Source organism: Pseudophryne corroboree, chromosome 5 (assembly GCF_028390025.1).
Source record: "Pseudophryne corroboree isolate aPseCor3 chromosome 5, aPseCor3.hap2, whole genome shotgun sequence".
NCBI lineage: Eukaryota > Metazoa > Chordata > Amphibia > Anura > Myobatrachidae > Pseudophryne > Pseudophryne corroboree.
The window spans coordinates 36264697-36290150 of NC_086448.1; the positions used below are offsets into that span (position 1 = coordinate 36264697).

Sequence of the window (25454 nt, forward strand, 5' to 3'; positions counted from 1 at the left end):
CTGGAAAATATCCTAAAAAGTATATACACACATACTGGTGTTATACTGCGACCAGCGATCGCCTCAGCCTGGATGGGCAGCGCTGGGGTGGCTTGGTCGGATTCCCTGACTGGAAATATTGATACCCTTGACAGGGACAGTATTTTATTGACTATAGAGCATTTAAAGGATGCATTTCTATATATGCGAGATGCACAGAGGGATATTTGCACTCTGGCATCAAGAGTAAGTGCGATGTCCATATCTGCCAGAAGATGTTTATGGACACGACAGTGGTCAGGTGATGCAGATTCCAAACGGCACATGGAAGTATTGCCGTATAAAGGGGAGGAGTTATTTGGGGTCGGTCCATCGGACCTGGTGGCCACGGCAACAGCTGGAAAATCCACCTTTTTTACCCCAAGTCACATCTCAGCAGAAAAAGACATCGTCTTTTCAGCCTCAGTCCTTTCGTCCCCATAAGGGCAGGCGGGCAAAAGGCCAGTCATATCTGCCCAGGGATAGAGGTAAGGGAAGAAGACTGCAGCAGGCAGCCCATTCCCAGGAACAGAAGCCTTCCACCGCTTCTGCCAAGTCCTCAGCATGACGCTGGGGCCGTACAAACAGGTGCGGTGGGGGGTCATCTCAAGAGTTTCAGCACGCAGTGGGCTCACTCGCAAGTGGACCCCTGGATCCTACAAGTAGTATCCCAGGGGTACAGATTGGAAATTCGAGACGTCTCCCCCTCGCAGGTTCCTGAAGTTTGCTTTACCAACGTCTCCCTCCGACAGGGAGGCAGTATTGGAAACAATTCACAAGCTGTATTCCCAGCAGGTGATAATCAAAGTACCCCTCCTACAACAAGGAAAGGGGTATTATTCCACACTATATTGTGGTACTGAAGCCAGACGGCTCGGTGAGACCTATTCTAAATCTGAAATATTTGAACACTTACATACAAAGGTTCAAATCAAGATGGAGTCACTCAGAGCAGTGATAGCGAACCAGGAAGAAGGGGACTATATGGTGTCCCTGGACATCAAGGATGCTTACCTCCATGTCCCAATTTGCCCTTCTCACCAAGGGTACCTCAGGTTCGTGGTACAAAACTGTCACTATCAGTTTCAGACGCTGCCGTTTGGATTGTCCACGGCACCCCGGGTCTTTACCAAGGTAATGGCCGAAATGATGATTCTTCTTCAAAGAAAAGGCGTCTTAATTATCCCTTACTTGGACGATCTCCTGATAAGGGCAAGGTCCAGAGAACAGTTGGAGGTCGGAGTAGCACTATCTCAAGTAGTTCTACGACAGCACGGGTGGATTCTAAATATTCCAAAATCGCAGCTGTCTCCGACGACACGTCTGCTGTTCCTAGGGATGATTCTGGACACAGTCCAGAATAAGGTGTTTCTCCCGGAGGAGAAAGCCAGGGAGTTATCCGAGCTAGTCAGGAACCTCCTAAAACCAGGAAAAGTGTCAGTGCATCATTGCACAAGGGTCCTGGGAAAAATGGTGGCTTCTTACGAAGCGATTCCATTCGGCAGATTTCACGCAAGAACTTTTCAGTGGGATCTGCTGGAAATAACCCTGTCTCCAAGGACAAGGGTGTCTCTTCTGTGGTGGCTGCAGAGTGCTCATCTACTAAAGGGCCACAGATTCGGCATTCAGGACTGGGTCCTGGTGACCACGGATGCCAGCCTGAAAGGCTGGGGAGCAGTCACACATGGAAAAAATTTCCAGGGAGTGTGATCAAGTCTGGAGACTTCTCTCCACATAAATATACTGGAGCTAAGAGCAATTTACAATGCTCTAAGCTTAGCAAGACCTCTGCTTCAAGGTCAGCCGGTATTGATCCAGTGGGACAACATCACGGCAGTCGCCCACGTAAACAGACAGGGCGGCACAAGAAGCAGGAGGACAATGGCAGAAACTGCAAGGATTCTTCGCTGGGCGGAAAATCATGTGATAGCACTGTCAGCAGTGTTCATTCCGGGAGTGGACAACTGGGAAGCAGACTTCCTCAGCACGACCTCCACCCGGGAGAGTGGGGACTTCATCGGGAAGTCTTCCACATGATTGTGAACCGTTGGGAAAGACCAAAGGTGGACATGATGGCGTCCCGCCTGAACAAAAAACTGGACAGGTATTGCGCCAGGTCAAGAGACCCTCAGGCAATAGCTGTGGACGTTCTGGTAACACCGTGGGTGTACCAGTCGGTGTATGTGTTCCCTCCTCTGCTTCTCATACCTAAGGTACTGAGAATTATAAGACGTAGAGGAGTAAGAACTATACTCGTGGCTCCGGATTGGCCAAGAAGGACTTGGTACCCGGAACTTCAAGAGATGCTCACAGAGGACTCATGGCCTCTGCCGCTAAGAAGGGACTTGCTTCAGCAAGTACCATGTCTGTTCCAAGACTTACCGCGGCTGCGTTTGACGGCATGGCGGTTGAACGCCGGATCCTAAGGGAAAAAAGGCATTCCGGAAGAGGTCATTCCTACCCTGGTCAAAGCCAGGAAGGAGGTGACCGCACAACATTATCACCACATGTGGCGAAAATATGTTGCGTGCTGTGAGGCCAGGAAGGCCCCACGAAGAAATTTCAACTCGGTCGATTCCTGCATTTCCTGCAAACAGGAGTGTCTATGGGCGTCAAATTGGGGTCCATTAAGGTTCAAATTTCGGCCCTGTCGATTTTCTTCCAGAAAGAATTGGCTTCAGTTCCTGAAGTCCAGAAGTTTGTCAAGGGAGTACTGCATATACAACCCCCTTTTGTGCCTCCAGTGGCACTGTGGGATCTCAACGTAGTTCTGGGATTCCTCAAATCACATTGGTTTAAACCAATCAAATCTGTGGATTTGAAATATCTCACATGGAAAGTGACCATGATGTTGGCCCTGGCCTCGGCCAGGCGAGTGTCAAAATTGGCGGCTTTGTCTCACAAAAGCCCATATCTGATTGTCCATTCGGACAGGGCAGAGCTGCGGACTCGTCCCCAGTTTCTCCCTAAGGTGGTGTCAGCGTTTCACCTGAACCAGCTTATTGTGGTACCTGCGGCTACTAGGGACTTGGAGGACTCCAAGTTGCTAGATGTTGTCAGGGCCCTGAAAATATAGGTTTCCAGGACGGCTGGAGTCAGGAAAACTGACTTGCTGTTATCCTGTATGCACCCAACAAACTGGGTGCTCTTGCTTCTAAGCAGACGATTGCTAGTTGGATGTGTAGTACAATTCAGCTTGCACATTCTGTGGCAGGCCTGCCACAGCCAAAATATGTAAATGCCCATTCCACAAGGAAGGTGGGCTCATCTTGGGCGGCTGCCCGAGGGGTCTCGGCTTTACAACTTTGCCGAGCTGCTACTTGGTCAGGGGCACACCCTGGCTGAGGAGGACCTGGAGTTCTCTCACTCGGTGCTGCAGAGTCATCCGCACTCTCCCGCCCGTTTGGGAGCTTTGGTATAATCCCCATGGTCCTGACGGAATCCCCAGCATCCACTTAGGACGTCAGAGAAAATAAGAATTTACTTACCGATAATTCTATTTCTCGTAGTCCGTAGTGGATGCTGGGCGCCCATCCCAAGTGCGGATTGTCTGCAATACTTGTACATAGTTATTGTTACAAAAATCGGGTTATTATTGTTGTGAGCCATCTTTTCAGAGGCTCCGCTGTTATCATGCTGTTAACTGGGTTCAGATCACAGGTTGTACAGTGTGATTGGTGTGGCTGGTATGAGTCTTACCCGGGATTCAAAATCCTTCCTTATTGTGTACGCTCGTCCGGGCACAGTATCCTAACTGAGGCTTGGAGGAGGGTCATAGGGGGAGGAGCCAGTGCACACCACCTGATCCTAAAGCTTTTACTTTTGTGCCCTGTCTCCTGCGGAGCCGCTATTCCCCATGGTCCTGACGGAGTCCCCAGCATCCACTACGGACTACGAGAAATAGAATTATCGGTAAGTAAATTCTTATTTTTATTTATACAGATTTCAGATCTTACTCAGTGTATACACAGTAGGTTCTGTACTGTTCCCGGTGTCCTGTTATGTGATACTTTGTTTCATCATTTCCTATAAACACTGTATGCAGACCCCTGATTGGTGTAGATGTTCCTCATTTGCAGCTTGTATACATGATGCATGTCCGGACGTTATGGTCATGATCAGTAGTGAATGCGGTTGGCCTCTGTTGTCAGTGGCCTGTCTGTAGCTTTCTGCAAATGCTACTACACAGCCTTCCCTGGTGCACATCCGTGCGTATGACTGTGCCAGGCCTGAGACACCCACTGTCAGCGTTCGTAGGCGCTGCAATACTGCCTGGTGCGTCTGTGGGCACCACCATCGGTCGCTCTGACATTTGCTGTTCCGAACCAGGCCCTACAATATGTCTCGTATGCACATGCTGTATATGATATATAGAATAGAACCTCTTCTACGGTGACTGTACAAATCTGGTGGTCATATTCACAGTAACCAATCAGAGGTTTATACTAGGAAATTGTCAGACTCTGATTGGCTGGTGAGGGCACCGCCTCCATTTCCCCAGTGTTCCGTGTAGAAGAGTTACATAAATATATGCCTGTTACTGCTTGTGCTGGGGCAGGCTGCGACGTGTTCTGCCTGCTGGCCCAGATGGGACACTCCAGAAACCATTCAGTAAAAGGCCAATAACATATAGTATTAGAAAAGACTTGTAAAACATTTACAGGCTAATTGGTGGTTTTGATAGCGTGCGTGTAAAAGTTAGTTTACCACCCACTTACCTTAATGGTGAGACACAGGGACAAGGGAAACGTGATGCATTTCTGAATGTGCTTTATAAGGTCTCATTAGGTTATAGACTGCACTGCATATGACGCTATGTACAGATGGAGCCTCACTTATCTAGCCTTCTCTGCTGTGCCTAGGTGCACCAAGGCTTATTAGCATACGCCTTTCATCTATTGTTCTCAGCTGCAATACAATACAGAGAGAACAATACAGCAGGGGATTAAGTTATTACAGCAGGGGATTAAATCCAACAGCCCTGGTTCAATTAATCCGATTAAAGGGAAAGATGAGCAGGGCTCCATCTGTACTAAGCATTTTGGAAATAGATCCTATACCAGTATAAGACAGCTTACGCCTGTTGAGTGTAATACTGCACTGATTTGTCTTCCTTCTGGTTTGTGCAGAGAAACTGTTTGGAGACTTCCTGACCTGGGACCTGGAGAAGACTCTCTCCCAGCTGCCCCTGAAACCGGGGAGTACGGCAACTTTCACCGTGTACATCAAAGTGAAGCTGGACTTCTCCAGCCAGGAAAACCTCCTGCAAGATCTGAACGACGGTAAGAGCTTTGCTTTGCAGAACAATGGTGTATTTCACGTGTTGACCATATTATTTTGCTTGGGTCAGGACTAGAAACTTGGAGGACCCATAACAAGATGGTGGAGGCGTCCACAAAGTTACTAGGTCTACGTCCCCTTAATTGCCGGACTCTCTGTCTCCGCTCCACGTCGCTGCTGAAATCTTCCATTCCTCTCTGAGCGGAGTTTAAGCTCCCGCTGACTGTGTAGGCCTAAGCGGGATCATGCATTGGTGCAGCCCGGGCCTGGCAGCTGAGTGGTGGCTTTGCTGGGTCACCCCAGCTGCTGTGCTCTGTAGTAGTTACACCCATGTGATATAGAAAGCATATGGTCCATTGTATCACTTTAGAAAGACTACTGTGTGATTTAATCCATTTTACGGGAAATCCTCATCAGTGCCGGATTATCAACAGGACATACAGGAGGTTGTCCAAGGGCCCTCAAACACTGGGGTCTCACACGACGCATGGTGGCCTGATGTGAACAGGGGTTTCTGTGTATGTTAGACACATTTGTGGCACTGAAGTATATACATGTTATTCTTACTAATAATATCCCCAGCATATCATAGTGACCGTTTTAATGGTAGAGGCCTGTGGTGGCCCAGGGCCCCCACAAAGCTTAATCCGGCCCTGATCCTCCTTGTGAAACCCCACCTTTGGGGGGAAATAAACAGATGTATTTACCAGTATTGCTTTTAGTACTTGTCTATGATTTTTTAAAATTATATAATGTATTGTTTTGTATTACTCATAATAGCAAACAATTTGGAACACAGAATAGCTGTTTATTCACTGTTTCCTGTATGCGCATATATAAAACTTGCTACATACAATAAGCCAAGCAATTAGCACAGCGGTAATTGCTTCTAATGACACCGGTAACCAGTGGCGGCTCTAGAGGCGGGGCTGCAGCACAGTCCAAAATTCAAATAGGGGAGCCGCACCAACTGCCAGTGAGTCCCAGCTGGCGATGCTTGGCAGTGTTTGGGGTGGCAGTTGGTGTGTGTCTCCTATTTGAATTTTGAACTGCACTGCATCCCCGCCTCTGCAACTGCCACTGCTGGTAACGGGTGGTCTTCAGTATGCCGGCTGTCGGGATCCCGGCGCTCAGTATACCGGCGCCGGAATCCCGACAGCCAGCATACCGATACTTATTCTCCCTCGTGGGGGTCCACGACCCCCCTGGAGGGAGAATAAAATAACGTGGCCGCAAGGGGCTCATTTGCGCTCACCACACTGTCGGTATGCCGGCGGTCGGGCTCCCGGCGCCGGTATGCTGGTCGCCGGGAGCCCGACCGCCGGCATACCATACTACACCCCTGGTAACACAGCTGATGTCATACAGTGGCTGCACTGTACAACCAAGCACAATAGTGCAGCACTTGAACTAACCAGTAGATGATGGCAAATAGATAGCACTATACCAAGGTACTGTTACATAAAGTGATCTGTCTCTGCTATCCTGATGTAAGATACGCCACTAACGGGTGCACCAACCCTATGGCATGCAGTTTCTCCACCTGACCATGGCCTCCTGTGCTTGCGGCTGTACGTTTGAGATTCTTGCATCGGCATGCCTGCGACACTCCCATGATAGGCCCACTGACATGCATTATTAGCCACCGTCCTGGAATGCTCTTCTGCCACGCTTCTGAATGGATCGCAATGTCACTTTTGTGCGCTTTATGAAATGTTGCAGATTTTCACTTATGTGCAGTTGCAATAATCGCTTAATTATGTGAAGATCAGCGCTGCGCATGGTCTACAGGCCAGTACTGATGGCCCGATGTGGGAGATGTGTGTGCTGAGCGAACCGCTCAGCACACATCTCTCCCGCCGCTCAGCACATCGCGATGTGTGCTGAGCGTGCGGGGGGGAGACGGGGGGGCGCTCATCAATCTAGCACCAGCGATAGCGATGCGCGGGGCTGCGCATCGCTATCGCTGTAGGGGGTACACACGGAGCGATCAGTCTTAAAATCTAAGCAGTCTAGTCAGATTGCTTAGATTTTAAGCAGCGATTGCTCTGTGAGTACCCCCCTTAACGACGACTCTGAATCAGGCACTCTCTTTTATGCTGCAGCTTATTTTTATAGTGTATTAGTATGAAATGGTATACATGTGTTATATATGGAAATCTTGTTTTTTAAGGCAAAATGACGTTTCCTTTTAATGATTGAATTAAAAAAAAAAAAAATTCAATGAAATTTCTGAACATTTCTCTGGTTGTTGAATAAAAAATCGCTACTTCCGTGCGTGAGCGATGCTGAAAAAGCAGTTTCTTGTATCGTTCAATCCACAATGGCGGACGTGCTTCAGTATGTCAGTAGTTCCGTGGTTTGAGGATCCGCATTTACTGTGTGTCCTGTAAAACTGTCTTCTGGGCAAGGTAAATTATTCTTTGAAATGTTACAATAGACAAAGGGGTATATTTACTAAGGTCCCGATTTTGACCGAGATGCCGTTTTTTCTTCAAAGTGTCATCTCGGCAATTTACTAAGCAAAAATCACGGCAGTGATGAGGGCATTCGTAATATTTTGGAAGTCCTTGGAAAAAATCACGAATCAATACACCATCGGTCAAATACGCCTGCAATTTGGTAGAAATCGGTCATTTACTAAAAAGTGCAAAACACAAACACTGCCGACAATAGCCAAACACTGCCGTGCTAAAATACAAATAGTGAAAAAGTGCTAAAAAAAAACAGACCTGCTTTTTTATCCCGTGTTTGTATAGGCATGCACGGATCCATGAGATCCGTGCATGTTTATCAGTGGGAAGGGGTGGGAAATGTTATAATTTTTCAAAAAAAAATTGCGTGGGGTCCCCCCTCCTAAACCAAACCAGCCTCGGGCTCTTTGAGCCGGCCCTGGTTGCAAAAATATGGGAAAAAAATTGACAGGGGTTCCCCCATATTTAAGCAACCAGCACCGGGCTCTGCGCCTGGTCCTGGTTCCAAAAATACGGGGGACAAAAAGCGTAGGGGTCCCCCGTATTTTTGAAACCAGCACCGGGCTCCACTAGCTGGACAGATAATGCCACAGCCGGGGGTCACTCTTATACAGTGCCTTGCGGCCGTGGCATCAAATATCCAACTAGTCACCCCTGGCCGGGGTACCCTGGGGGAGTGGGGACCCCTTCAATCAAGGGGTCCCCCCCCTCCCCCCAGCCACCCAAGGGCCAGGGGTGAAGCCCGAGGCTGTCCCCCCCATCCAATGGGCTGCGGATGGGGGGCTGATAGCCTTTGTTGAAAGTAATGAATATTGTTTTTAGTAGCGGTACTACAAGTCCCAGCAAGCCTCCCCCGCAAGCTGGTACTTGGAGAACCACAAGTACCAGCATGCGGCGGAAAACCGGGCCCGCTGGTACCTGTAGTACTACTACTAAAAAAATACCCCAATAAAGACATTACACACACACCTTGAAAGTATAACTTTAATGCATACATACACACCACCATATACACATACTTACCTTATGTTCACACGAGGTCGGTCCTCTTCTCCAGTAGAATCCATGGTGTACCTGTTGAAAAAATCCTACTCACCAAATCCAGTGTAGAGGGCTCCTCGGATAATCCATTTGTAATCCACGTACTTGTAAAAATAAAAAAACGGGACACCCGACCACGAACTGAAAGGGGACCCATGTTTTCACATGGGACCCCTTTCCCCGAATGCCAGAAACCCCCTCTGACTGATGTCTAAGTGGGTTTCTTCAGCCAATCAGGGAGCGCCACGTTGTGGCACCCTCCTGATCGGCTGTGTGCTCCTGTACTGTCTGACAGGCGGCACACGGCAGTGTTACAATGTAGCGCCTATGCGCTCCATTGTAACCAATGGTGGGAACTTTCAGGTCAGCGGTTGACCGAAAGTGACCTCACCGCTGACCTGAAAGTTCCCAGGTATTTTTTTAGTAGTAGTACTACAGGTACCAGCAGGCCCGGTTTTCCGCCGCATGCTGGTACTTGTGGTTCTCCAAGTACCAGCTTGCGGGGGAGGCTTGCTGGGACTTGTAGTACTGCTACTAAAAACAATATTCATTACTTTCAACAAAGGCTATCAGCCCCCCATCTGCAGCCCATTGGATGGGGGGGACAGCTTTGGGCTTCACCCCTGGCCCTTGGGTGGCTGGGGGGGGACCCCTTGATTGAAGGGGTCCCCACTCCCCCAGGGTACCCCGGCCAGGGGTGACTAGTTGGATATTTGATGCCACGGCCGCAAGGCACTGTATAAGAGTGACCCCCGGCTGTGGCATTATCTGTCCAGCTAGTGGAGCCCGGTGCTGGTTTCAAAAATACGGGGGACCCCTACGCTTTTTGTCCCCCATATTTTTGGAACCAGGACCAGGCGCAGAGCCCGGTGCTGGTTGCTTAAATATGGGGGAACCCCTGTCAATTTTCCCCCCATATTTTTGCAACCAGGGCCGGCTCAAAGAGCCCGAGGCTGGTTTGGTTTAGGAGGGAGGACCCCACGCAATTTTTTTTTTAAGTTTAAACATTTTTTTTTTTTTTAACAAGGTGCACAATGAAGCCCAGCACGGATCTCTCAGATCCGGCCGAGATTCATTGTATTAAAGTCGGCAGTGTTTTACAAGTCACTCACGTAAAACACTGCCTAAAAAAACGAATGACATCGACATCGGAAAAACCGAAAATGCAGAATACGGCAGCTTAGTAAATTAGTCGTAATCAATTCAAAAAGTTGCATATTTACACTTTCGATGTCATTCGTGATTGAACTTTGACCTCAAACGGGAAAATACGATTCTTAGTAAATTTACCCCAAAGTGTGAAGTCAGTAGGCACACTTGTAATCCGTCATACAGGATCAGCAGGGTATAAATGTGAAACGCGTTAGCCTATCATGCTCGGCTTCTGTTGGGTCCCTCAGAGTCCATTTATCTGGAAACTGCACATTGGGTGGTATTCAATTATTTTCACCCCTTTCCACACCCGTTCTGTTTCTGCTGATGGGCGTGGTATAATAATTACAGATCGCCACCCCCGCAGTAGTGAGGGCACCCAATCCATTATGCAGCTAAACCTGATTACTATGTGCGCAATATGCGCGATAACTTTAGAAAGGAGATTGGGCGTGATTTATCATTTGAACGCCGCCCATAGTGTCTCCATGACAATTTTATATCTTGTTAAAGGGACTGTGAGATGATTTTCGAAATCGCTATTTAGTAAAATTAACAGGTCTTCAGCGATCCTGGTCACTGGACTTAAAGGAGCAATATTATTAGATACAAACCGGTTTGGTTTTATAGTTAATAATATTGCCCCTTTAAATACGGAATTAGAAACTTGGTACTAGTTCATTGCAGTGAGCTCAGATAAGACCCAAATGTGCCGCATTCTGTTGCCCAGCTTCGTACTGAATTGTTTTTAATGAATATGATCTCTTATTTCTGACACTTTCCCAGATATAACTTGCAATTCACTGCGTAGTAATGCGTTACGGGTTTTTCTTTTTTTGCATTCGCGCATTCATTAGGGGAGTTGTTATAAACTGAGCTTGTTACAGAAGTGTAATGTGCCTATTGTATAAACCTGACTGCAGGATGATATAGCGACAGGAAAATCACGCTTCCACCGCCGCTCCTCAGCACCTCAGTTATAAATTGAGTGAAGCATTAAAGCGCTGGCGAGGTTTTCATTCCCAGTGTGTCTGATCTATTGTCGCTGTAAGTGGTGGAGTTGGTGAATCTTATTTTCTGTCTGCAGAGAACTATATATTTGCTGAATCCTGCAAAAAGGAGAGAACCCTCCTGTACTGTCTCTGGGTTTATTTTTTTTCACTCCCGTGCTTTAAATTGGAATGTTATCAGTTCAGCACCACGTGATCCTGTGACTGACGGATGGGCGAGCAGTGTCTGAGTCGCTGAAGGGTGCAAGGAGAGCACTGGTGACTTGGATCATGGCAGACAGAAGGGCTCCTTCAGGCTTTCTTACAGTGTCGGATTAAACTCAGTGGTGGCCCCTCGGCGTGGGGCCTATAGACCAGTGCCTACTCTGCTTACCATTTGTTTCTGTTGTTGGTTTAAAGCTATTCATTTAGAGGCTGCTTTGAAAATCCACTGGTTAGGGGGGGCGTGGCCAGGACGGGCATGGAGTAGCACGTATCTTGTGCAGCTCTCCAGCCACAATATCCTTCTACCGCATCCTGATTCCCCCCCTGGGGCTCCCTGTCGGACTGAAGCTGGGTGAATTGCTGGTGCTCCCCTCTAACCCCCGTTTGAGCTGCTGTGAGGCCGGGGATCGGCGCACTATAGCCTGTTTTGTGTGCGGCCTCCGGAGCTGGGCCCACGTGGGACGCTGCAGCCGTGCACTCTCCTCCACCCCGGAAGCCTCTCTGCCTGCCGCTGCTCGCTGCCGCCAGCCGGGACCAAGACGCCGGAGTGAGCGCTATCCGTGGCCGCTGCCTCCTCCGCCGTGCTGCCGGCGGGTGTGCGCTCCCCCTTCTCCTGCTGTCCCGTCGCCGCCCGTTCCCTGTCCTCCGTGCTGCCTCTGCCTGATCTCAGCACAGCACAGCCCTCAGGATCTGAGGCGGGGGTGCCGCACTGCTGTTGTGGAAGGGGAGATTGGAAGTGCCCTGTGCCTGGAGATTGTCATTTGTCTTGCTCCTCATAACCCCTTCACATTGTACACAGGCATATTTACAGCTGCACATTTAGTATTAGGGTTTGGGATCCCTGCCCATGCCCTGGATCATATACAGAGGAGATTAACCCTATATGGCCCCCTCATACTGAGGAATACGGCTTGAGGATCAAGCTGTCTGTCTCACTGCTTGTGACTTTCTGTACCTGCATCTATTACGCCGTTTGAGTCTATAATATTGTGCTGGTGCCTCCGCTACTCCTCATACCTGCATTTGCTTTGATACTTGGTACTGGACTACTACTGTGGCACCGTGTTATCCAAAATGGTGCGGGGCCGCCAGCAGAGTGCCGCTGCCGGTACGATAGAAAAGTTTGTTCGAAATCCTGCTCCTCCGCAGCGGAGGAGGGAGGATGGGCGGTCTGAGGATTCACCCCCGTCTCCCGCAAATAGCTCCGCTTCCTCTGAAATACCTGATGCTGCTTTACAGAGAGTATTGGATGCCGTGACTGCCAGCGAGGCTCGCTTGGCTGATAAGATCGGGCAGGTACAGGCCGACCTTTCTATTATTCACCATGACCTTCAGAGGGTGAGGGAGCGGGTGTGGGAGGTCGAGACCCGTATCTTCACTGTTGAGGACTCTGTTACTCCGCTGGGGAGGCGTACTGATGCCCTGGAATCTCAGATGACTGATGCGCGTAGTAAATTGACGGATATGGAGGGACGCTTACGGCGTAATAACATTCGTTTCATCGGCCTGCCTGAAAAAGAGGAGGGCTCGTCTCCCGAAGAATTCCTTGAAAAATGGCTTAGAGATGCATTTGGGTCTGAGGAATTTTTGCCCTACTTTTCAGTGGAACGAGACCATAGGGTGCCGATGCGCCCGTTGCCACCGGGGGCTCCGCCTCGTACCTTCATTGCCAAGTTTCTCCATTTCCGTTACCGGGACTTGGTTTTAAAGCTCGCTCGCACGAAAGGCCCTCTTAAATGGAATGGTTCCCCAATATCTGTCTTCCCGGACTTTGCGGTGGATGTACAAAAGGATAGGGCTCAATTTCTGCCTGTTAAGCGGAGGCTTTGTGAGCTTGACTTGCCATATGCTATGCTCTTCCCTTCAAGATTGCGGGTGGTGGCTGATGGCGAGACTAAATTCTTTACTACTCTACGTGAGGCATCGCTCTGGCTGGATCACCGTTTCCCGGCCAGGCGGGCCCTCGCAGATCTTTGATTATTTCCTGGAGCTATGGAAGTGAGACTTTTGCTATGTATGCTGAGAGTATATGCGTATCTGCTTCATGGATGTGGGGGTCGGAGGAAGGATAATTTTTGTCTGTTCTTTTCTTTTCTCATTTAGGCCAATTATATTTAGTTCTGCTGCTGTGCAAAGGGGGGGGGGGGGGGTGTCTATGTGGTCCTACTATATCCGATTGCATTATGTTCTTAAGCCCCGGGGGGAGATTTTATATGTTTCACCCCTTTTCCCTCCTTTTTAGGGGTGGTCTAGTTTAGTGGCTGAGAGTGTGTTTTTGGTTTTTACTTTTTCTCTTTTCTCAGGGCCATTATATTCTTGGCTCCACCCAGAATATAGCTTGCTGCTTGTTTTGGGTTTGAGTTAGTGTTCTGTTTTGGGATCCAGGTATGCTGCAAGTTGGGAGTAGTGTACAGGGGGGGGGGGGGGGGAGGGATGTTATAGGCTACGGTTGTTTTTTGTATGGATGTTTTGGGTTTGATTATGTGTGGATTACTAATTTATTCATTGAGCACTGGTGCCTTGCGACTGCATGCCGCGAGGGTGGATCTGGCTGGCTGCGGGCTGTAGCCCCTATTATCATTATGACTTCTTATGGCTGGACTTAGGATGTTATCATGGAATGTGCGGGGACTCAACGATAAGATTAAGCGATCTCTGGTGCTTAGACAAATTAAACAGTATGCCGCTGACGTAGTATGTCTTATGGAAACTCACTTGGTGGGCAGTAGGATCGTTTCCCTTAAGAGACCTTGGGTGGGTTGGGCATTCCATTCTATGCACACTTCTGCCTCTCGGGGGGTCTCTGGCCTTATAAAAAGACCGTTCCCTTTGTGTTGGGCTCTGTACAATCGGATCCATGGGGAAGATATGTGTTTTTAAAGTGTAGAATTCATTGTGCCCCTCTGCTTCTATTGTCCGTATATGTGCCTCCCCCATACTCTTCCGATGTCCTAAAAAAAGCTGCAGGGTTTATGGCCTTGTCACCGGGAACACCAGTAGTTTGCCTGGGGGATTTCAATAATGTGTTAGATGTAGCGCTGGATAGATTCTCTTCTACTCCCTCTGGTCCGCATTCTGGAAAATCTGGCTTTGCTGATGTTGTGTCGGGCTTGGGCCTGGTCGATCCCTGGAGACTGAGACACCCGTCTGTTAAACAATATTCCTGCTTCTCACATTCTCACTCCTCGTTCTCTCGGATTGACCTGGCCCTCCTTTCGAGCGACATGGTCCCTAGAGTTCGAGATAGTAGATATGAGACTAGAGGTATATCGGATCACTCCCCATTAACCTTGGTCTTGGATTTTAACTGCTCCAGAGGCCAGGCCGTATGGAAGTTCAATCCGTTCTGGCTCGTACATATGGGCGATGGCTCCGATTTGGTGGCTGCATGGCGGGAATTTTTTGAGATAAATAAGGCTGGGCAGTCTATTTCTATTTTATGGGATGCGTTTAAGGCTTTTTTGAGGGGAACCTTAATTAAAAGGGTGGCTAATTTAAAGTCCTTTTTAGGCGCCGGGAGTCCGAATTGGAAACCCTGAGTGTTGCTGCAGAAGCACAATATCTGCAGGATTGTTTGGACAGTTCCAAATCGGCATGGTTGTCAGCCCAGGGGGAGTGGAAAGATTATCTCATGGAAAAGACTCAGCATAGACGCTTTTTTCCTCCCATGCCTTTTATGCTTCTGGGGATAGGCTGGGATCATATTTAGCTTCCCTGGCACGAGGTGAGAGGTCTTTTAATATCGTGGCTGAAATTGAGGCCTCAGATGGTACCACTTTATTGCAGACTCCACGAATTGCATCGGAATTTGTGTCCTATTATAGGTGTTTGTATAGCTCTAAATCAGGGGTGGGGAACCTTTTTTCTACCGAGGGCCATTTGGATATTTATAAAATCCTTCGGGGGCCATACAAAAATTCTCAACTTAAAATTTTTTCCTGCCCCCCAGTAGGTCTGCCCCTTAGAGGTACTGTGCGCGCCAAAAAAATGGGTGTGGCCAGTTAAAATGGGACGTGATACACATATGCCCCCAATAGTGCGGTGCCAGATCCACAATTGCCCCCACAGTGCCAGGTATACAAATGCCCCCACAGTGCCAGGTATACAAATGCCCCTCACAGTGCCAGGTATACAAATGCCCGTCACAGTGCCAGGTATACAGATGTCCCCACAGTGCCAGGTATACAAATGCCCCTCACAGTGCCAGGTATACAGATGTCCCCACAGTGCCAGGTATACAGATGTCCCCACAGTGCCAGGTATACAGATGCCCCCACAGTGCCAGATATACAAATGCCCCTCACAGTGCCAGGTATACAGATGTCCCCACAGTGCCAGTTATACAGATGCCCCCACAGTGCCAGGTATACAGATGCCCCCACAGTGCCAGTTATACAGATGCCACCACAGTGCCAGGTATACAGATGCCCCTCACAGTGCCAGGTATACAGATGTCCCCACAGTGCCAGGTATACAGATGCCCCTCACAGTGCCAGGTATACAGATGTCCCCACAGTGCCAGGTATACAAATGCCCCTCACAGTGCCAGTTATACAGATGCCCCCACAGTGCCAGGTATACAAATGCCCCCCACAGTGCCAGGTATACAAATGCCCCCCACAGTGCCAGGTATACAGATGCCCCCACAGTGCCAGTTATACAGATGCCCCCACAGTGCCAGGTAGACAGATGCCCTCCCCCCTCCCCTCCGTGCTGCTTACCGTGGGACACGGAGGAGAGCGCGGCTGTCGGGTGAAAGCGGCGGCGTGTAGTACTTCAAACCAGCCGCCGGTTCGAGAGCCAATCAGAGCTCGCGGACCGGCAGCCGCGGCTCCTGATTGGCTGCCGGTCCGCGAGCTCTGATTGGCTCACGGACCGGCGGCTGGTTTGAAGTACTACACGCCGCCGCTCTCACCCGACAGCCGCGCTCTCCTCCCTGTTCAACTTCAGACAGCTGAGACACGCTGCCGCCGGACTGAGCGCCAGCGTGTCTCGCTGACACAAGCTGGTGGGCCGGACCAAACGGCTTCGCGGGCCGCATACGGCCCGCGGGCCGGAGGTTCCCCACCCCTGCTCTAAATTAAACTGTACCTCGATGCAATTGGATGACTATTTACAGACTATACAAGTCCCCCTACTGACTTGTGAAGCACATGATTTCCTCGAGGCACCTATTTCGCCAGAGGAAATTGTGGCTGCTATCAAGGCCGCTCCCAATGGGACGGCTTCGGGACTGGACGGTATACCGTCTGAGCTCTATAAGTGTCATTTAGATTTTTTTGTCCCCCAATTACTAGAGCTATACAATCAGATATTTGCACAGGAATCCCTTCCCTTGTCCATGGCGGAGGCATTGATTGTTGTCCTTCCTAAACCTGACAAGGATCAAAGGAAGGTTGATTCTTATCGCCCTATCTCTCTGCTGCCCACCGACATCAAAATTCTGGCCAAGGTCCTGGCATGTAGACTGAATCAAGTTATTACGCAGCTTATACACCCCGATCAGACAGGGTTTATGCCCAATAAATCAACGTCCATTAATCTCAGACGTTTATTTACCCATTTATAGATCCCTCGTGTAGAACCCTCCTCCATTGTGGTATCATTGGATGCCGCTAAGGCCTTTGATTCCGTGGAGTGGGATTACTTGTGGAACATAATGCGTAAGTTTGGTATAGGCCCCAACTTTATTAAATTTGTTCGGTTGATGTATTCCTCTCCCTTGGCCAGAGTGGCGGTGAATGGCTTTGTATCACACTCCTTCCCCCTGTCTAGAGGTACACGTCAGGGGTGCCCACTGTCCCCTACCCTGTTTGCTATGGCCATTGAACCCCTTGCATGTCTTCTGCGGGCAAACTCTGAGATTTTTGGTTTTAAAGTAGGCACCAGGGAGGAGAAAATAGCTCTATATGCCGACGATATTCTGCTGTTTGTGGATCGCTATGCCGAGTCTATGCCTAAAATACTAGAAATGATTAATGAGGGTGTTATTCTGGGCTCCTGATTAATTGGGAGAAATCCTCCATCATCCCGTTTCGAGATGAGATCCCTGCCTCCCCATTAGTTACTTTCCCATTACGATGGGTGAACTCCTTTAAATATCTGGGCATTTGGGTATCTAATGACCCTCACAAATTCACCTCCCTCAATGTCACACCGCAAATAACTTATCTTCGCTTTAAAGTGAAGGTCTGGGGGAAATTGCCCCTAACGGTTACAGGGAGGGTTAACATGGTGAAAATGGTCTTTCAGCCCAAACTCCTGTATATTCTACAACAATCTCCTGTATACATCCCTCAGAAGATTTTTAAACGTATAGATGGTCTGCTTTCTTCATTAATTTGGGCCAGTAAACGGGCACGGTTGAAACTTGATACTTTGACCAGGACAAAAACTTTAGGGGGTTTGGCTTTTCCCAACTTTCGTTTTTATTACTTTGCAGCACAATTAGCACATCTTTGGGAATGGGTTAATAATTCTGACAACTCGAGTTTGCACTCGCAGCTGGTGCTACAGGAGTATCCAGGTGGTTCCCCGTTGCGACTGCTTCTCTGTGGAAACGTCAAAATGTCATCATTACCACTCATAAAACAATATATTATTATTTGGAGGCTGGTGCACTCTATACTGCAAGGACATGGTATTGACCCTGACACTCCATTGGACAATAAATATGGATTGCCCGAGTTGTGTCAGCTTCAAATCAGGAGGGTATGGGAGCCATGGGGAGTATTTTCATTGGGACACTTATACACTGATGGGGTTTTTAGATCCTTTCAGCAGCTTCAACATGAATTTAATGTCCCCTCGGTATATTTTTTTCGCTTCCTCCAATTGCGACATGCTATGTCTGCCCAATTCCCAGATGGCCCTCCGGCTCTTGCTGATTCCCCGGTTAAATTACTATTGCAAACGGTGGGATCCGGACATTTGGTCTCTAAAATATACGGCCGTATACTTCAAATGCATCATATAGACCCCCTTGTCTCCCTTAAGACTAAGTGGGAATCTGATTTGGGTCCATTGTCGGATGACATATGGGAGGGTGCTCTGGGATCTTGTCGGTTTTCAACTTCCTCTCTCCGATATCGGCAAATTCAATTGTTCATATTGCATAGGGTATATATGACCCCGGTGAGGTTGTCGCATATAGGGGGATCCCATAGCTCAAAATGCCCCCAGTGTGGTAGTCTAGGAGCAGACTTTTGGCATATGCTCTGGCTATGTCCCATGGTGTCGGTCTTTTGGGAGGAGGATATACGTGCGATAGTTGATACGGGTGTCCCTTCTTCCATACTTACACCTATCACTTGTGTATTAGCGGCTATAGATGAGGAGGTTCTGGATCCACCCGGTCGACGCTATGTTGTGAACCTCTGTGCTTTGGCCAAGGTTTGCATAGCCAGATTGTGGTTGGCTAATGAAGCCCCGGCCCCAAAATCCTGGATTTCTCTGGTTAACGCTTCTGTTACACATGAAAAATTTGTATTTCTGGCCAGGAATGCAGAAAAAAAGTTTATTGCTGTATGGGTAAAGTGGATGAGTTCTCGCTACTTCACAGATAAATACTGTTGAGCCTTAGAGTTATCTAATTAACTGTCATGCGGGCCTTCTGTGGGAGGTTTGTGGGGTGTGTGGCTCGCAGCCGGCCGGGTTAATGTGAATATTAACACTGTAATAACATGGTGCGATGTGTTAAATATATAGTACTACTATGTCACCAGTGCTCTATTAATGCCTGACTTTGATTGGGATCCATATCCGCACGTCCCGCTGTGCTCTTTATGTACAACCGTAAGCCTGTTGTTGTTTCTGCTGTTTTTATTTTTTTATTTGTTTTATTTTATTTTGTTTTGTATTGCCTTTTGCACTGTTTAATTGTAAAACTATCTAAAATCCAATAAAAATGTATTGAATTAAAAAAAAAAATCCACTGGTTAGTGTACATTTAACTGTATGGGGGTGTCCTGTGGTCAATGATCGCGGGTAAATGAATATCCCCCTATGCCCCCCTTCCTTCTCATCCAGTGAAAAGAGACTGATTTACCACCCCTCATTTCTTGCTGTCCAGTGAGATGAGCCTCGTTTTGTAAAATAATAGGTTGGGGATTCCCCACAATTGGTGTTATAGGAAATATCGACTTTCGGGATGGTAGCGTTCACATGATCGACCGCGGCATCCCAATTTTTAAAATGCCGACAGGGGGCGGGGTAATTAAGATACCCCTCCCCTGCCCCCTTCTCTAACCGCACCCGTCCGGGGTGGTAGCTAGGGCTAAGATAGTGGGAGGTGGCGGCTGCAGTGAAACACAGGGGGTGGCAGCTAGGGCTAAGATTCAGGGAGGGGGGGGGGGGCGGCTATAGCTGACCACCCCCTTGTCAATGTTTTCTGCACCAGGCTGGCTGGATGTGCTGTAACATTGCAGCGCCGCAGCTAACTGCATGCCTGTTATTACTACATGATCCATCGCCCCCGGGACACGTTTGCATATCTGGGCTGAAGGGCCTTTACTGTGACCCTTGTCAGGGCTTTGGCAAGTTTGTGTCACAGAGAGAGACCACAGGTGACAAGGAGAGGGGACTGTACAGTAGAACGCGGCCTGAAAGAAAGGTCTCTTCCTCCGTAGCTGGGAATGACAGACACGGTAATTAGATTCAATTGTTGTTCTCCAACTTCCCCCTGTGGTCACAGGGAGTACAACAAAGGATTATGGCGGCTGTGAAATTCCTTTTCTAGTGTTACTGTTGCTGGAGTGTAATTTGTATAGCAGACAACAGGTGGGACGCTGTCTTTGATCTGGAAAACTTGCAAGGCAGCGTTTGATCATTTGTATAGGCCAATTTGTACACTCTGTGCCAGATTTAATTCATTTTGCCGCGCGTGGCAGCCGGTTCAGCTGTTGGGTGGAGGGATATCAAACGCAGCGACAGGGCAGAATGGCAGCGCTTCATGTAGGTGATGGGGTTAAGTGAGAGATTAAAAAAAGAACATTTTACGCACTTGGGGCATAACTTCCTCTTCTCTGTATTAATTGTCAGTATTTTTTTTTTTAGTTTTTTAGTTCTCTTTTAATCTTGAATGTGTGCGGAGCCGGTCTACAGCCCCTATACACAGCAGGCCCGTGGTTCCCGTCACGTCCGTCTACAGCTTCGCAGTTTGGTGCCCCATCTAGAGATAAATTGTGTGACAGCGCCAACCGTGTTTATAGCAATGCAATCAGTAGTTTTCTTTGAAGAGGCAAAAGCGTTTTATTCCTGGCTCTAGAGAGTGGGCCGGTGCGGGCCAGATTAGCAAAGGGGCGGACGGGACTACAGACATAAGGCTCCACATAAAATAGGCCCATTGTCATGACAGCATCCTGACCAATCGGCCATGGATCTTAAGTATTAAAAATATATTACATCTCCTTTACAACATTATGCAATTTTTCATATTTAGGGGGAGATGTATTAAACCTTGGAGAAAGTACCAACCAATCAACTGCCATGTTACAGGCTGTGTTGGAAAAATGACAGCAGCTGATTGGTTGGTACTTTCTTTCCAAGGTTTGATACACCTCCCTCTTAGGCAGGTATTGGGGCTGACAGTATAGGCGGGCACTGGCCACACCCACACTGCTGCATTGGTCCCACCCACACAGCAGCATTGGCCACACCCACACAGCAGCATTGGCCACACCCACACCGCAGCATTGGCCACACCCCAACAGAAGCAGTGGCCACACTCACACAGGGGCACGGGCCACACCTTCTCATAATAAGCCCCTGACCATTATCAGCCCCTGGTACATTATACTCAGCACGTGCTTGTGCAGTGGTTCCGCCATCCCCATGCTGTGGAATAGATCAGTCACCCGCACTGCTTCTGTATTATCTCTACGTTTCCTGAGCGCTCTACATTCTCATCCCATCTGTTTCTACATTCTATGTTGTGTCTGTGTTCTCCGTACTCCTCTGATAATTCTCTCAAGCCGCTGCACTTCTTATCATTGCTTCCTCTGTGCCTTATAGTTGGTCGGCTTCAGGCTGCGCTCAGTGTAGAGATCACTAGAATGGAATACAAGTCTCCCGTCTGCAGTCAGCAGGTGTCTGAGATGTTATTGACATGCGGAAGATCGCTTCCAGCTATTGTTATCTCTGGCTCAGTGTTGTTACAGCAGCCATAGTGATATCAGCTGCAGGATAGCATTACTGTGTGCGGGGCAAGGTAGAAGGTTTGTACGTTCTCTCTGACTCACTAGTGTACAGCAGCCGTAGTGATATCAGCTGCAGGATAGCATTACTGTGTGGTGGGCTAGGTAGAAGGTTTGTACGTTCTCTCTGACTCACTAGTGTACAGCAGCCATAGTGATATCAGCTGCAGGATAGCATTACTGTGTGCGGGGCTAGGTAGAAGGTTTGTACGTTCTCTCTGACTCACTAGTGTACAGCAGCCGTAGTGATATCAGCTGCAGGATAGCATTACTGTGTGCGGGGCTAGGTAGAAGGTTTGTACGTTCTCTCTGACTCACTAGTGTACAGCAGCCGTAGTGATATCAGCTGCAGGATAGCATTACTGTGTGCGGGGGTAGGTAGAAGGTTTGTACATTCTATCTGACTCACTAGTGTACAGCAGCAATAGTGATATCAGTGACAGGATAGCATTGCTGTGTATGGGGCTGGGTAGAAGGTTTGCACGCTCTCTCCGACTCACTAGTGTACAGGAGCTGTAGTGATATCATTGACAGGATAGCATTACTGTGTGCAGGGGTAGGTAGAAGGTTTGCACGTTCTCTCTGACTCACTAGTGTTACAGCATCCGTAGTGATATCAGCTGCAGGATAGCATTACTGTGTGCGGGGCTAGGTAGAAGGTTTGTACGTTCTCTCTGACTCACTAGTGTACAGCAGCCATAGTGATATCAGCTGCAGGATAGCATTACTGTGTGCGGGGCTAGGTAGAAGGTTTGTACGTTCTCTCTGACTCACTAGTGTACAGCAGCCGTAGTGATATCAGTGACAGGATAGCGTTACTTTGTGCGGTGGTAGGTAGAAGGTTTGTACATTCTCTCTGACTCACTAGTGTACAGCAGCCATAGTGATATCAGTGACAGGATAGCATTGCTGTGTATGGGGCTGGGTAGAAGGTTTGCACGCTCTCTCCGACTCACTAGTGTACAGGAGCTGTAGTGATATCAGTGACAGGATAGCATTACTGTGTTCTGGGCTAGGTAGAAGGTTTGTACGTTCTCTCTGACTCACTAGTGTACAGCAGCCGTAGTGATATCAGTGACAGGATAGCATTGCTGTCTACCAGGGTAGGTAGAAGGTTTGGACGCTCTCTCTAAATCACTAGTGTACAGCAGCCGTAGTGATATCAGTGACAGGATAGCATTGCTGTGTGCGGGGGTAGGTAGAAGGTTTGTACGTTCTCTCTGACTCACTAGTGTGTAGCAGCCGTAGTGATATCAGTGACAGGATAGCGTTGCTGTGTACAGGGCTAGGTACGTTCTCTCTGACTCACTAGTGTTACAGCATCCGTAGTGATATCAGTGACAGGATAGCATTGCTGTGTACAGGGCTAGGTACGTTCTCTCTGACTCACTAGTGTTACAGCATCCGTAGTGATATCAGTGACAGGATAGCATTACTGTGTGCGGGGCTGGGTAGAAGGTTTGTACGTTCTCTCTGACTCACTAGTGTACAGCAGCCGTAGTGATATCAGTGACAGGTTAGCATTATTGTGTGCGGGGCTAGGTAGAATGTTTGTACGTTCTCTCTGACTCACTAGTGTACAGCAGCCGTAGTGATATCAGTGACAGGATAGCATTACTGTGTGCGGGGCTGGGTAGAAGGTTTGTACGTTCTCTCTGACTCACTAGTGTACAGCAGCCGTAGTGATATCAGCTGCAGGTTAGCATTATTGTGTGCTGGGCTAGGTAGAAGGTTTGTACGTTCTCTCTGACTCACTAGTGTACAGCAGCCGTAGTGATATCAGTGACAGGATAGCGTTACTTTGTGCGGTGGTAGGTAGAAGGTTTGCACGTTCTCTCTGACTCACTAGTGTACAGCAGCCGTAGTGATATCAGCTGCAGGATAGCATTATTGTGTGCGGGGCTAGGTAGAAGGTTTGCACGTTCTCTCTGACTCACTAGTGTACAGCAGCCGTAGTGATATCAGTGACAGGATAGCATTGCTGTGTGCGGGGCTAGGTAGAAGGTTTATACGTTCTCTCTGACTCACTAGTGTTACAGCATCCGTAGTGATATCAGTGACAGGATAGCATTGCTGTGTGCGGGGGTAGGTAGAAGGTTTATACGTTCTCTCTGACTCACTAGTGTGTAGCAGCCGTAGTGATATCAGTGACAGGATAGCATTGCTGTGTGCGGGGCTAGGTAGAAGGTTTGTACGTTCACTCTGACTCACTAGTGTACAGCAGCCGTAGTGATATCAGTGACAGGATAGCATTGCTCTGTACGGGGGTAGGTAGAAGGTTTGCACGCTTTCTCTGACTCACTAGTGTACAGCAGCCGTAGTGATATCAGTGACAGGATAGCATTGCTGTATGCGGGGGTAGGTAGAAGGTTTGTACGTTCTCTCTGACTCACTAGTGTATAGCAGCCGTAGTGATATCAGTGACAGGATAGCATTGCTGTGTGCGGGGCTAGGTAGAAGGTTTATACGTTCTCTCTGACTCACTAGTGTACAGCAGCCGTAGTGATATCAGTGACAGGATAGCATTGCTGTGTACAGGGCTAGATACGTTCTCTCTGACTCACTAGTGTTACAGCAGCCGTAGTGATATCAGTGACAGGATAGCATTGCTATGTGCGGGGGTAGGTAGAAGGTTTGCACGCTCTCTCTAAATCACTAGTGTACAGCAGCCGTAGTGATATCAGTGACAGGATAGCATTGCTGTGTGCGGGGGTAGGTAGAAGGTTTATACGTTCTCTCTGACTCACTAGTGTACAGCAGCCGTAGTGATATCAGTGACAGGATAGCATTGCTGTGTACGTGGCTGGGAAGAATTTTTGCACGCTCTCTCTGACTCACTAGTGTACAGCAGCCATAGTGATATCAGTGACAGGATAGCATTGCTATGTGCGGGGGTAGGTAGAAGGTTTGTACATTCTCTCTGACTCACTAGTGTACAGCAGCCGTAGTGATATCAGTGACAGGATAGCATTGCTATGTGCGGGGGTAGGTAGAAGGTTTATATGTTCTCTCTGACTCACTAGTGTACAGCAGCCGTAGTGATATCAGTGACAGGATAGCATTGCTGTGTACGGGGCTAGGTAGAAGGTTTGCACGCTCTCTCTGACTCACTAGTGTACAGCAGCCGTAGTGGTATCAGTGACAGGGTAGCATTGCTATGTGCGGGGGTAGGTAGAAGGTTTATATGTTCTCTCTGACTCACTAGTGTACAGCAGCCGTAGTGATATCAGTGACAGGATAGCATTGCTGTGTACGGGGCTAGTTAGAAGGTTTGCACGCTCTCTCTGACTCACTAGTGTACAGCAGCCGTAGTGGTATCAGTGACAGGATAGCATTGCTGTGTACGGGGCTAGGTAGAAGGTTTGCACGTTCTCTCTGACTCACTAGTGTTACAGCAGTTGTAGTGATATCAGTGACAGGATAGCATTGCTGTGTACGGGGCTAGGTAGAAGGTATGCACGTTCTCTCTGACTCACTAGTGTACAGCAGCCATAGTGATATCAGTGACAGGATAGCATTGCTGTGTACGGGGCTAGGTAGAAGGTTTGCACGTTCTCTCTGACTCACTAGTGTACAGCAGCCGTAGTGATATCAGTGACAGGATAGCATTGCTGTGTACGGGGCTAGGTAGAAGGTTTGTACCTTCTCTCTGACTCGCTAGTGTACAGCAGCCGTAGTGATATCAGTGACAGGATAGCATTGCTGTGTACGGGGGTAGGTAGAAGGTTTATACGTTCTCTCTGACTCACTAGTGTACAGCAGCCGTAATGATATCAGTGACAGCATAGCATTGCTGTGTACGGGGCTAGGTAGAAGGTTTGCACGTTCTCTCTGACTCACTAGTGTACAGCAGCCGTAGTGATATCAGTGACCGGATAGCATTGCTGTGTGCGGGGGTAGGTAGAAGGTTTGCACGTTCTCTCTGACTCACTAGTGTACAGCAGTTGTAGTGATATCAGTGACAGGATAGCATTGCTGTGTGCGGGGCTAGGTAGAAGGTTTGCACGTTCTGTCTGACTCACTAGTGTACAGCAGCCGTAGTGATATCAGTGACAGGATAGCATTGCTGTGTGCGGGGGTAG

General features: G+C 48.6%; 1 protein-coding gene across 2 annotated transcripts in view; it reads left to right on the plus strand.

The window, feature by feature from the left end:
• The window catches only part of TRAPPC9 (trafficking protein particle complex subunit 9), a 1110831-nt gene that overhangs the window by 246494 nt on the left and 838883 nt on the right, over window positions 1-25454 (plus strand). For both annotated transcript variants that reach the window (XM_063921220.1, XM_063921221.1), the window contains exon 16: window positions 5148-5300. In XM_063921220.1, the coding sequence (XP_063777290.1) occupies window positions 5148-5300 (153 nt within the window). The remainder of the gene's footprint in view (window positions 1-5147; window positions 5301-25454) is intronic.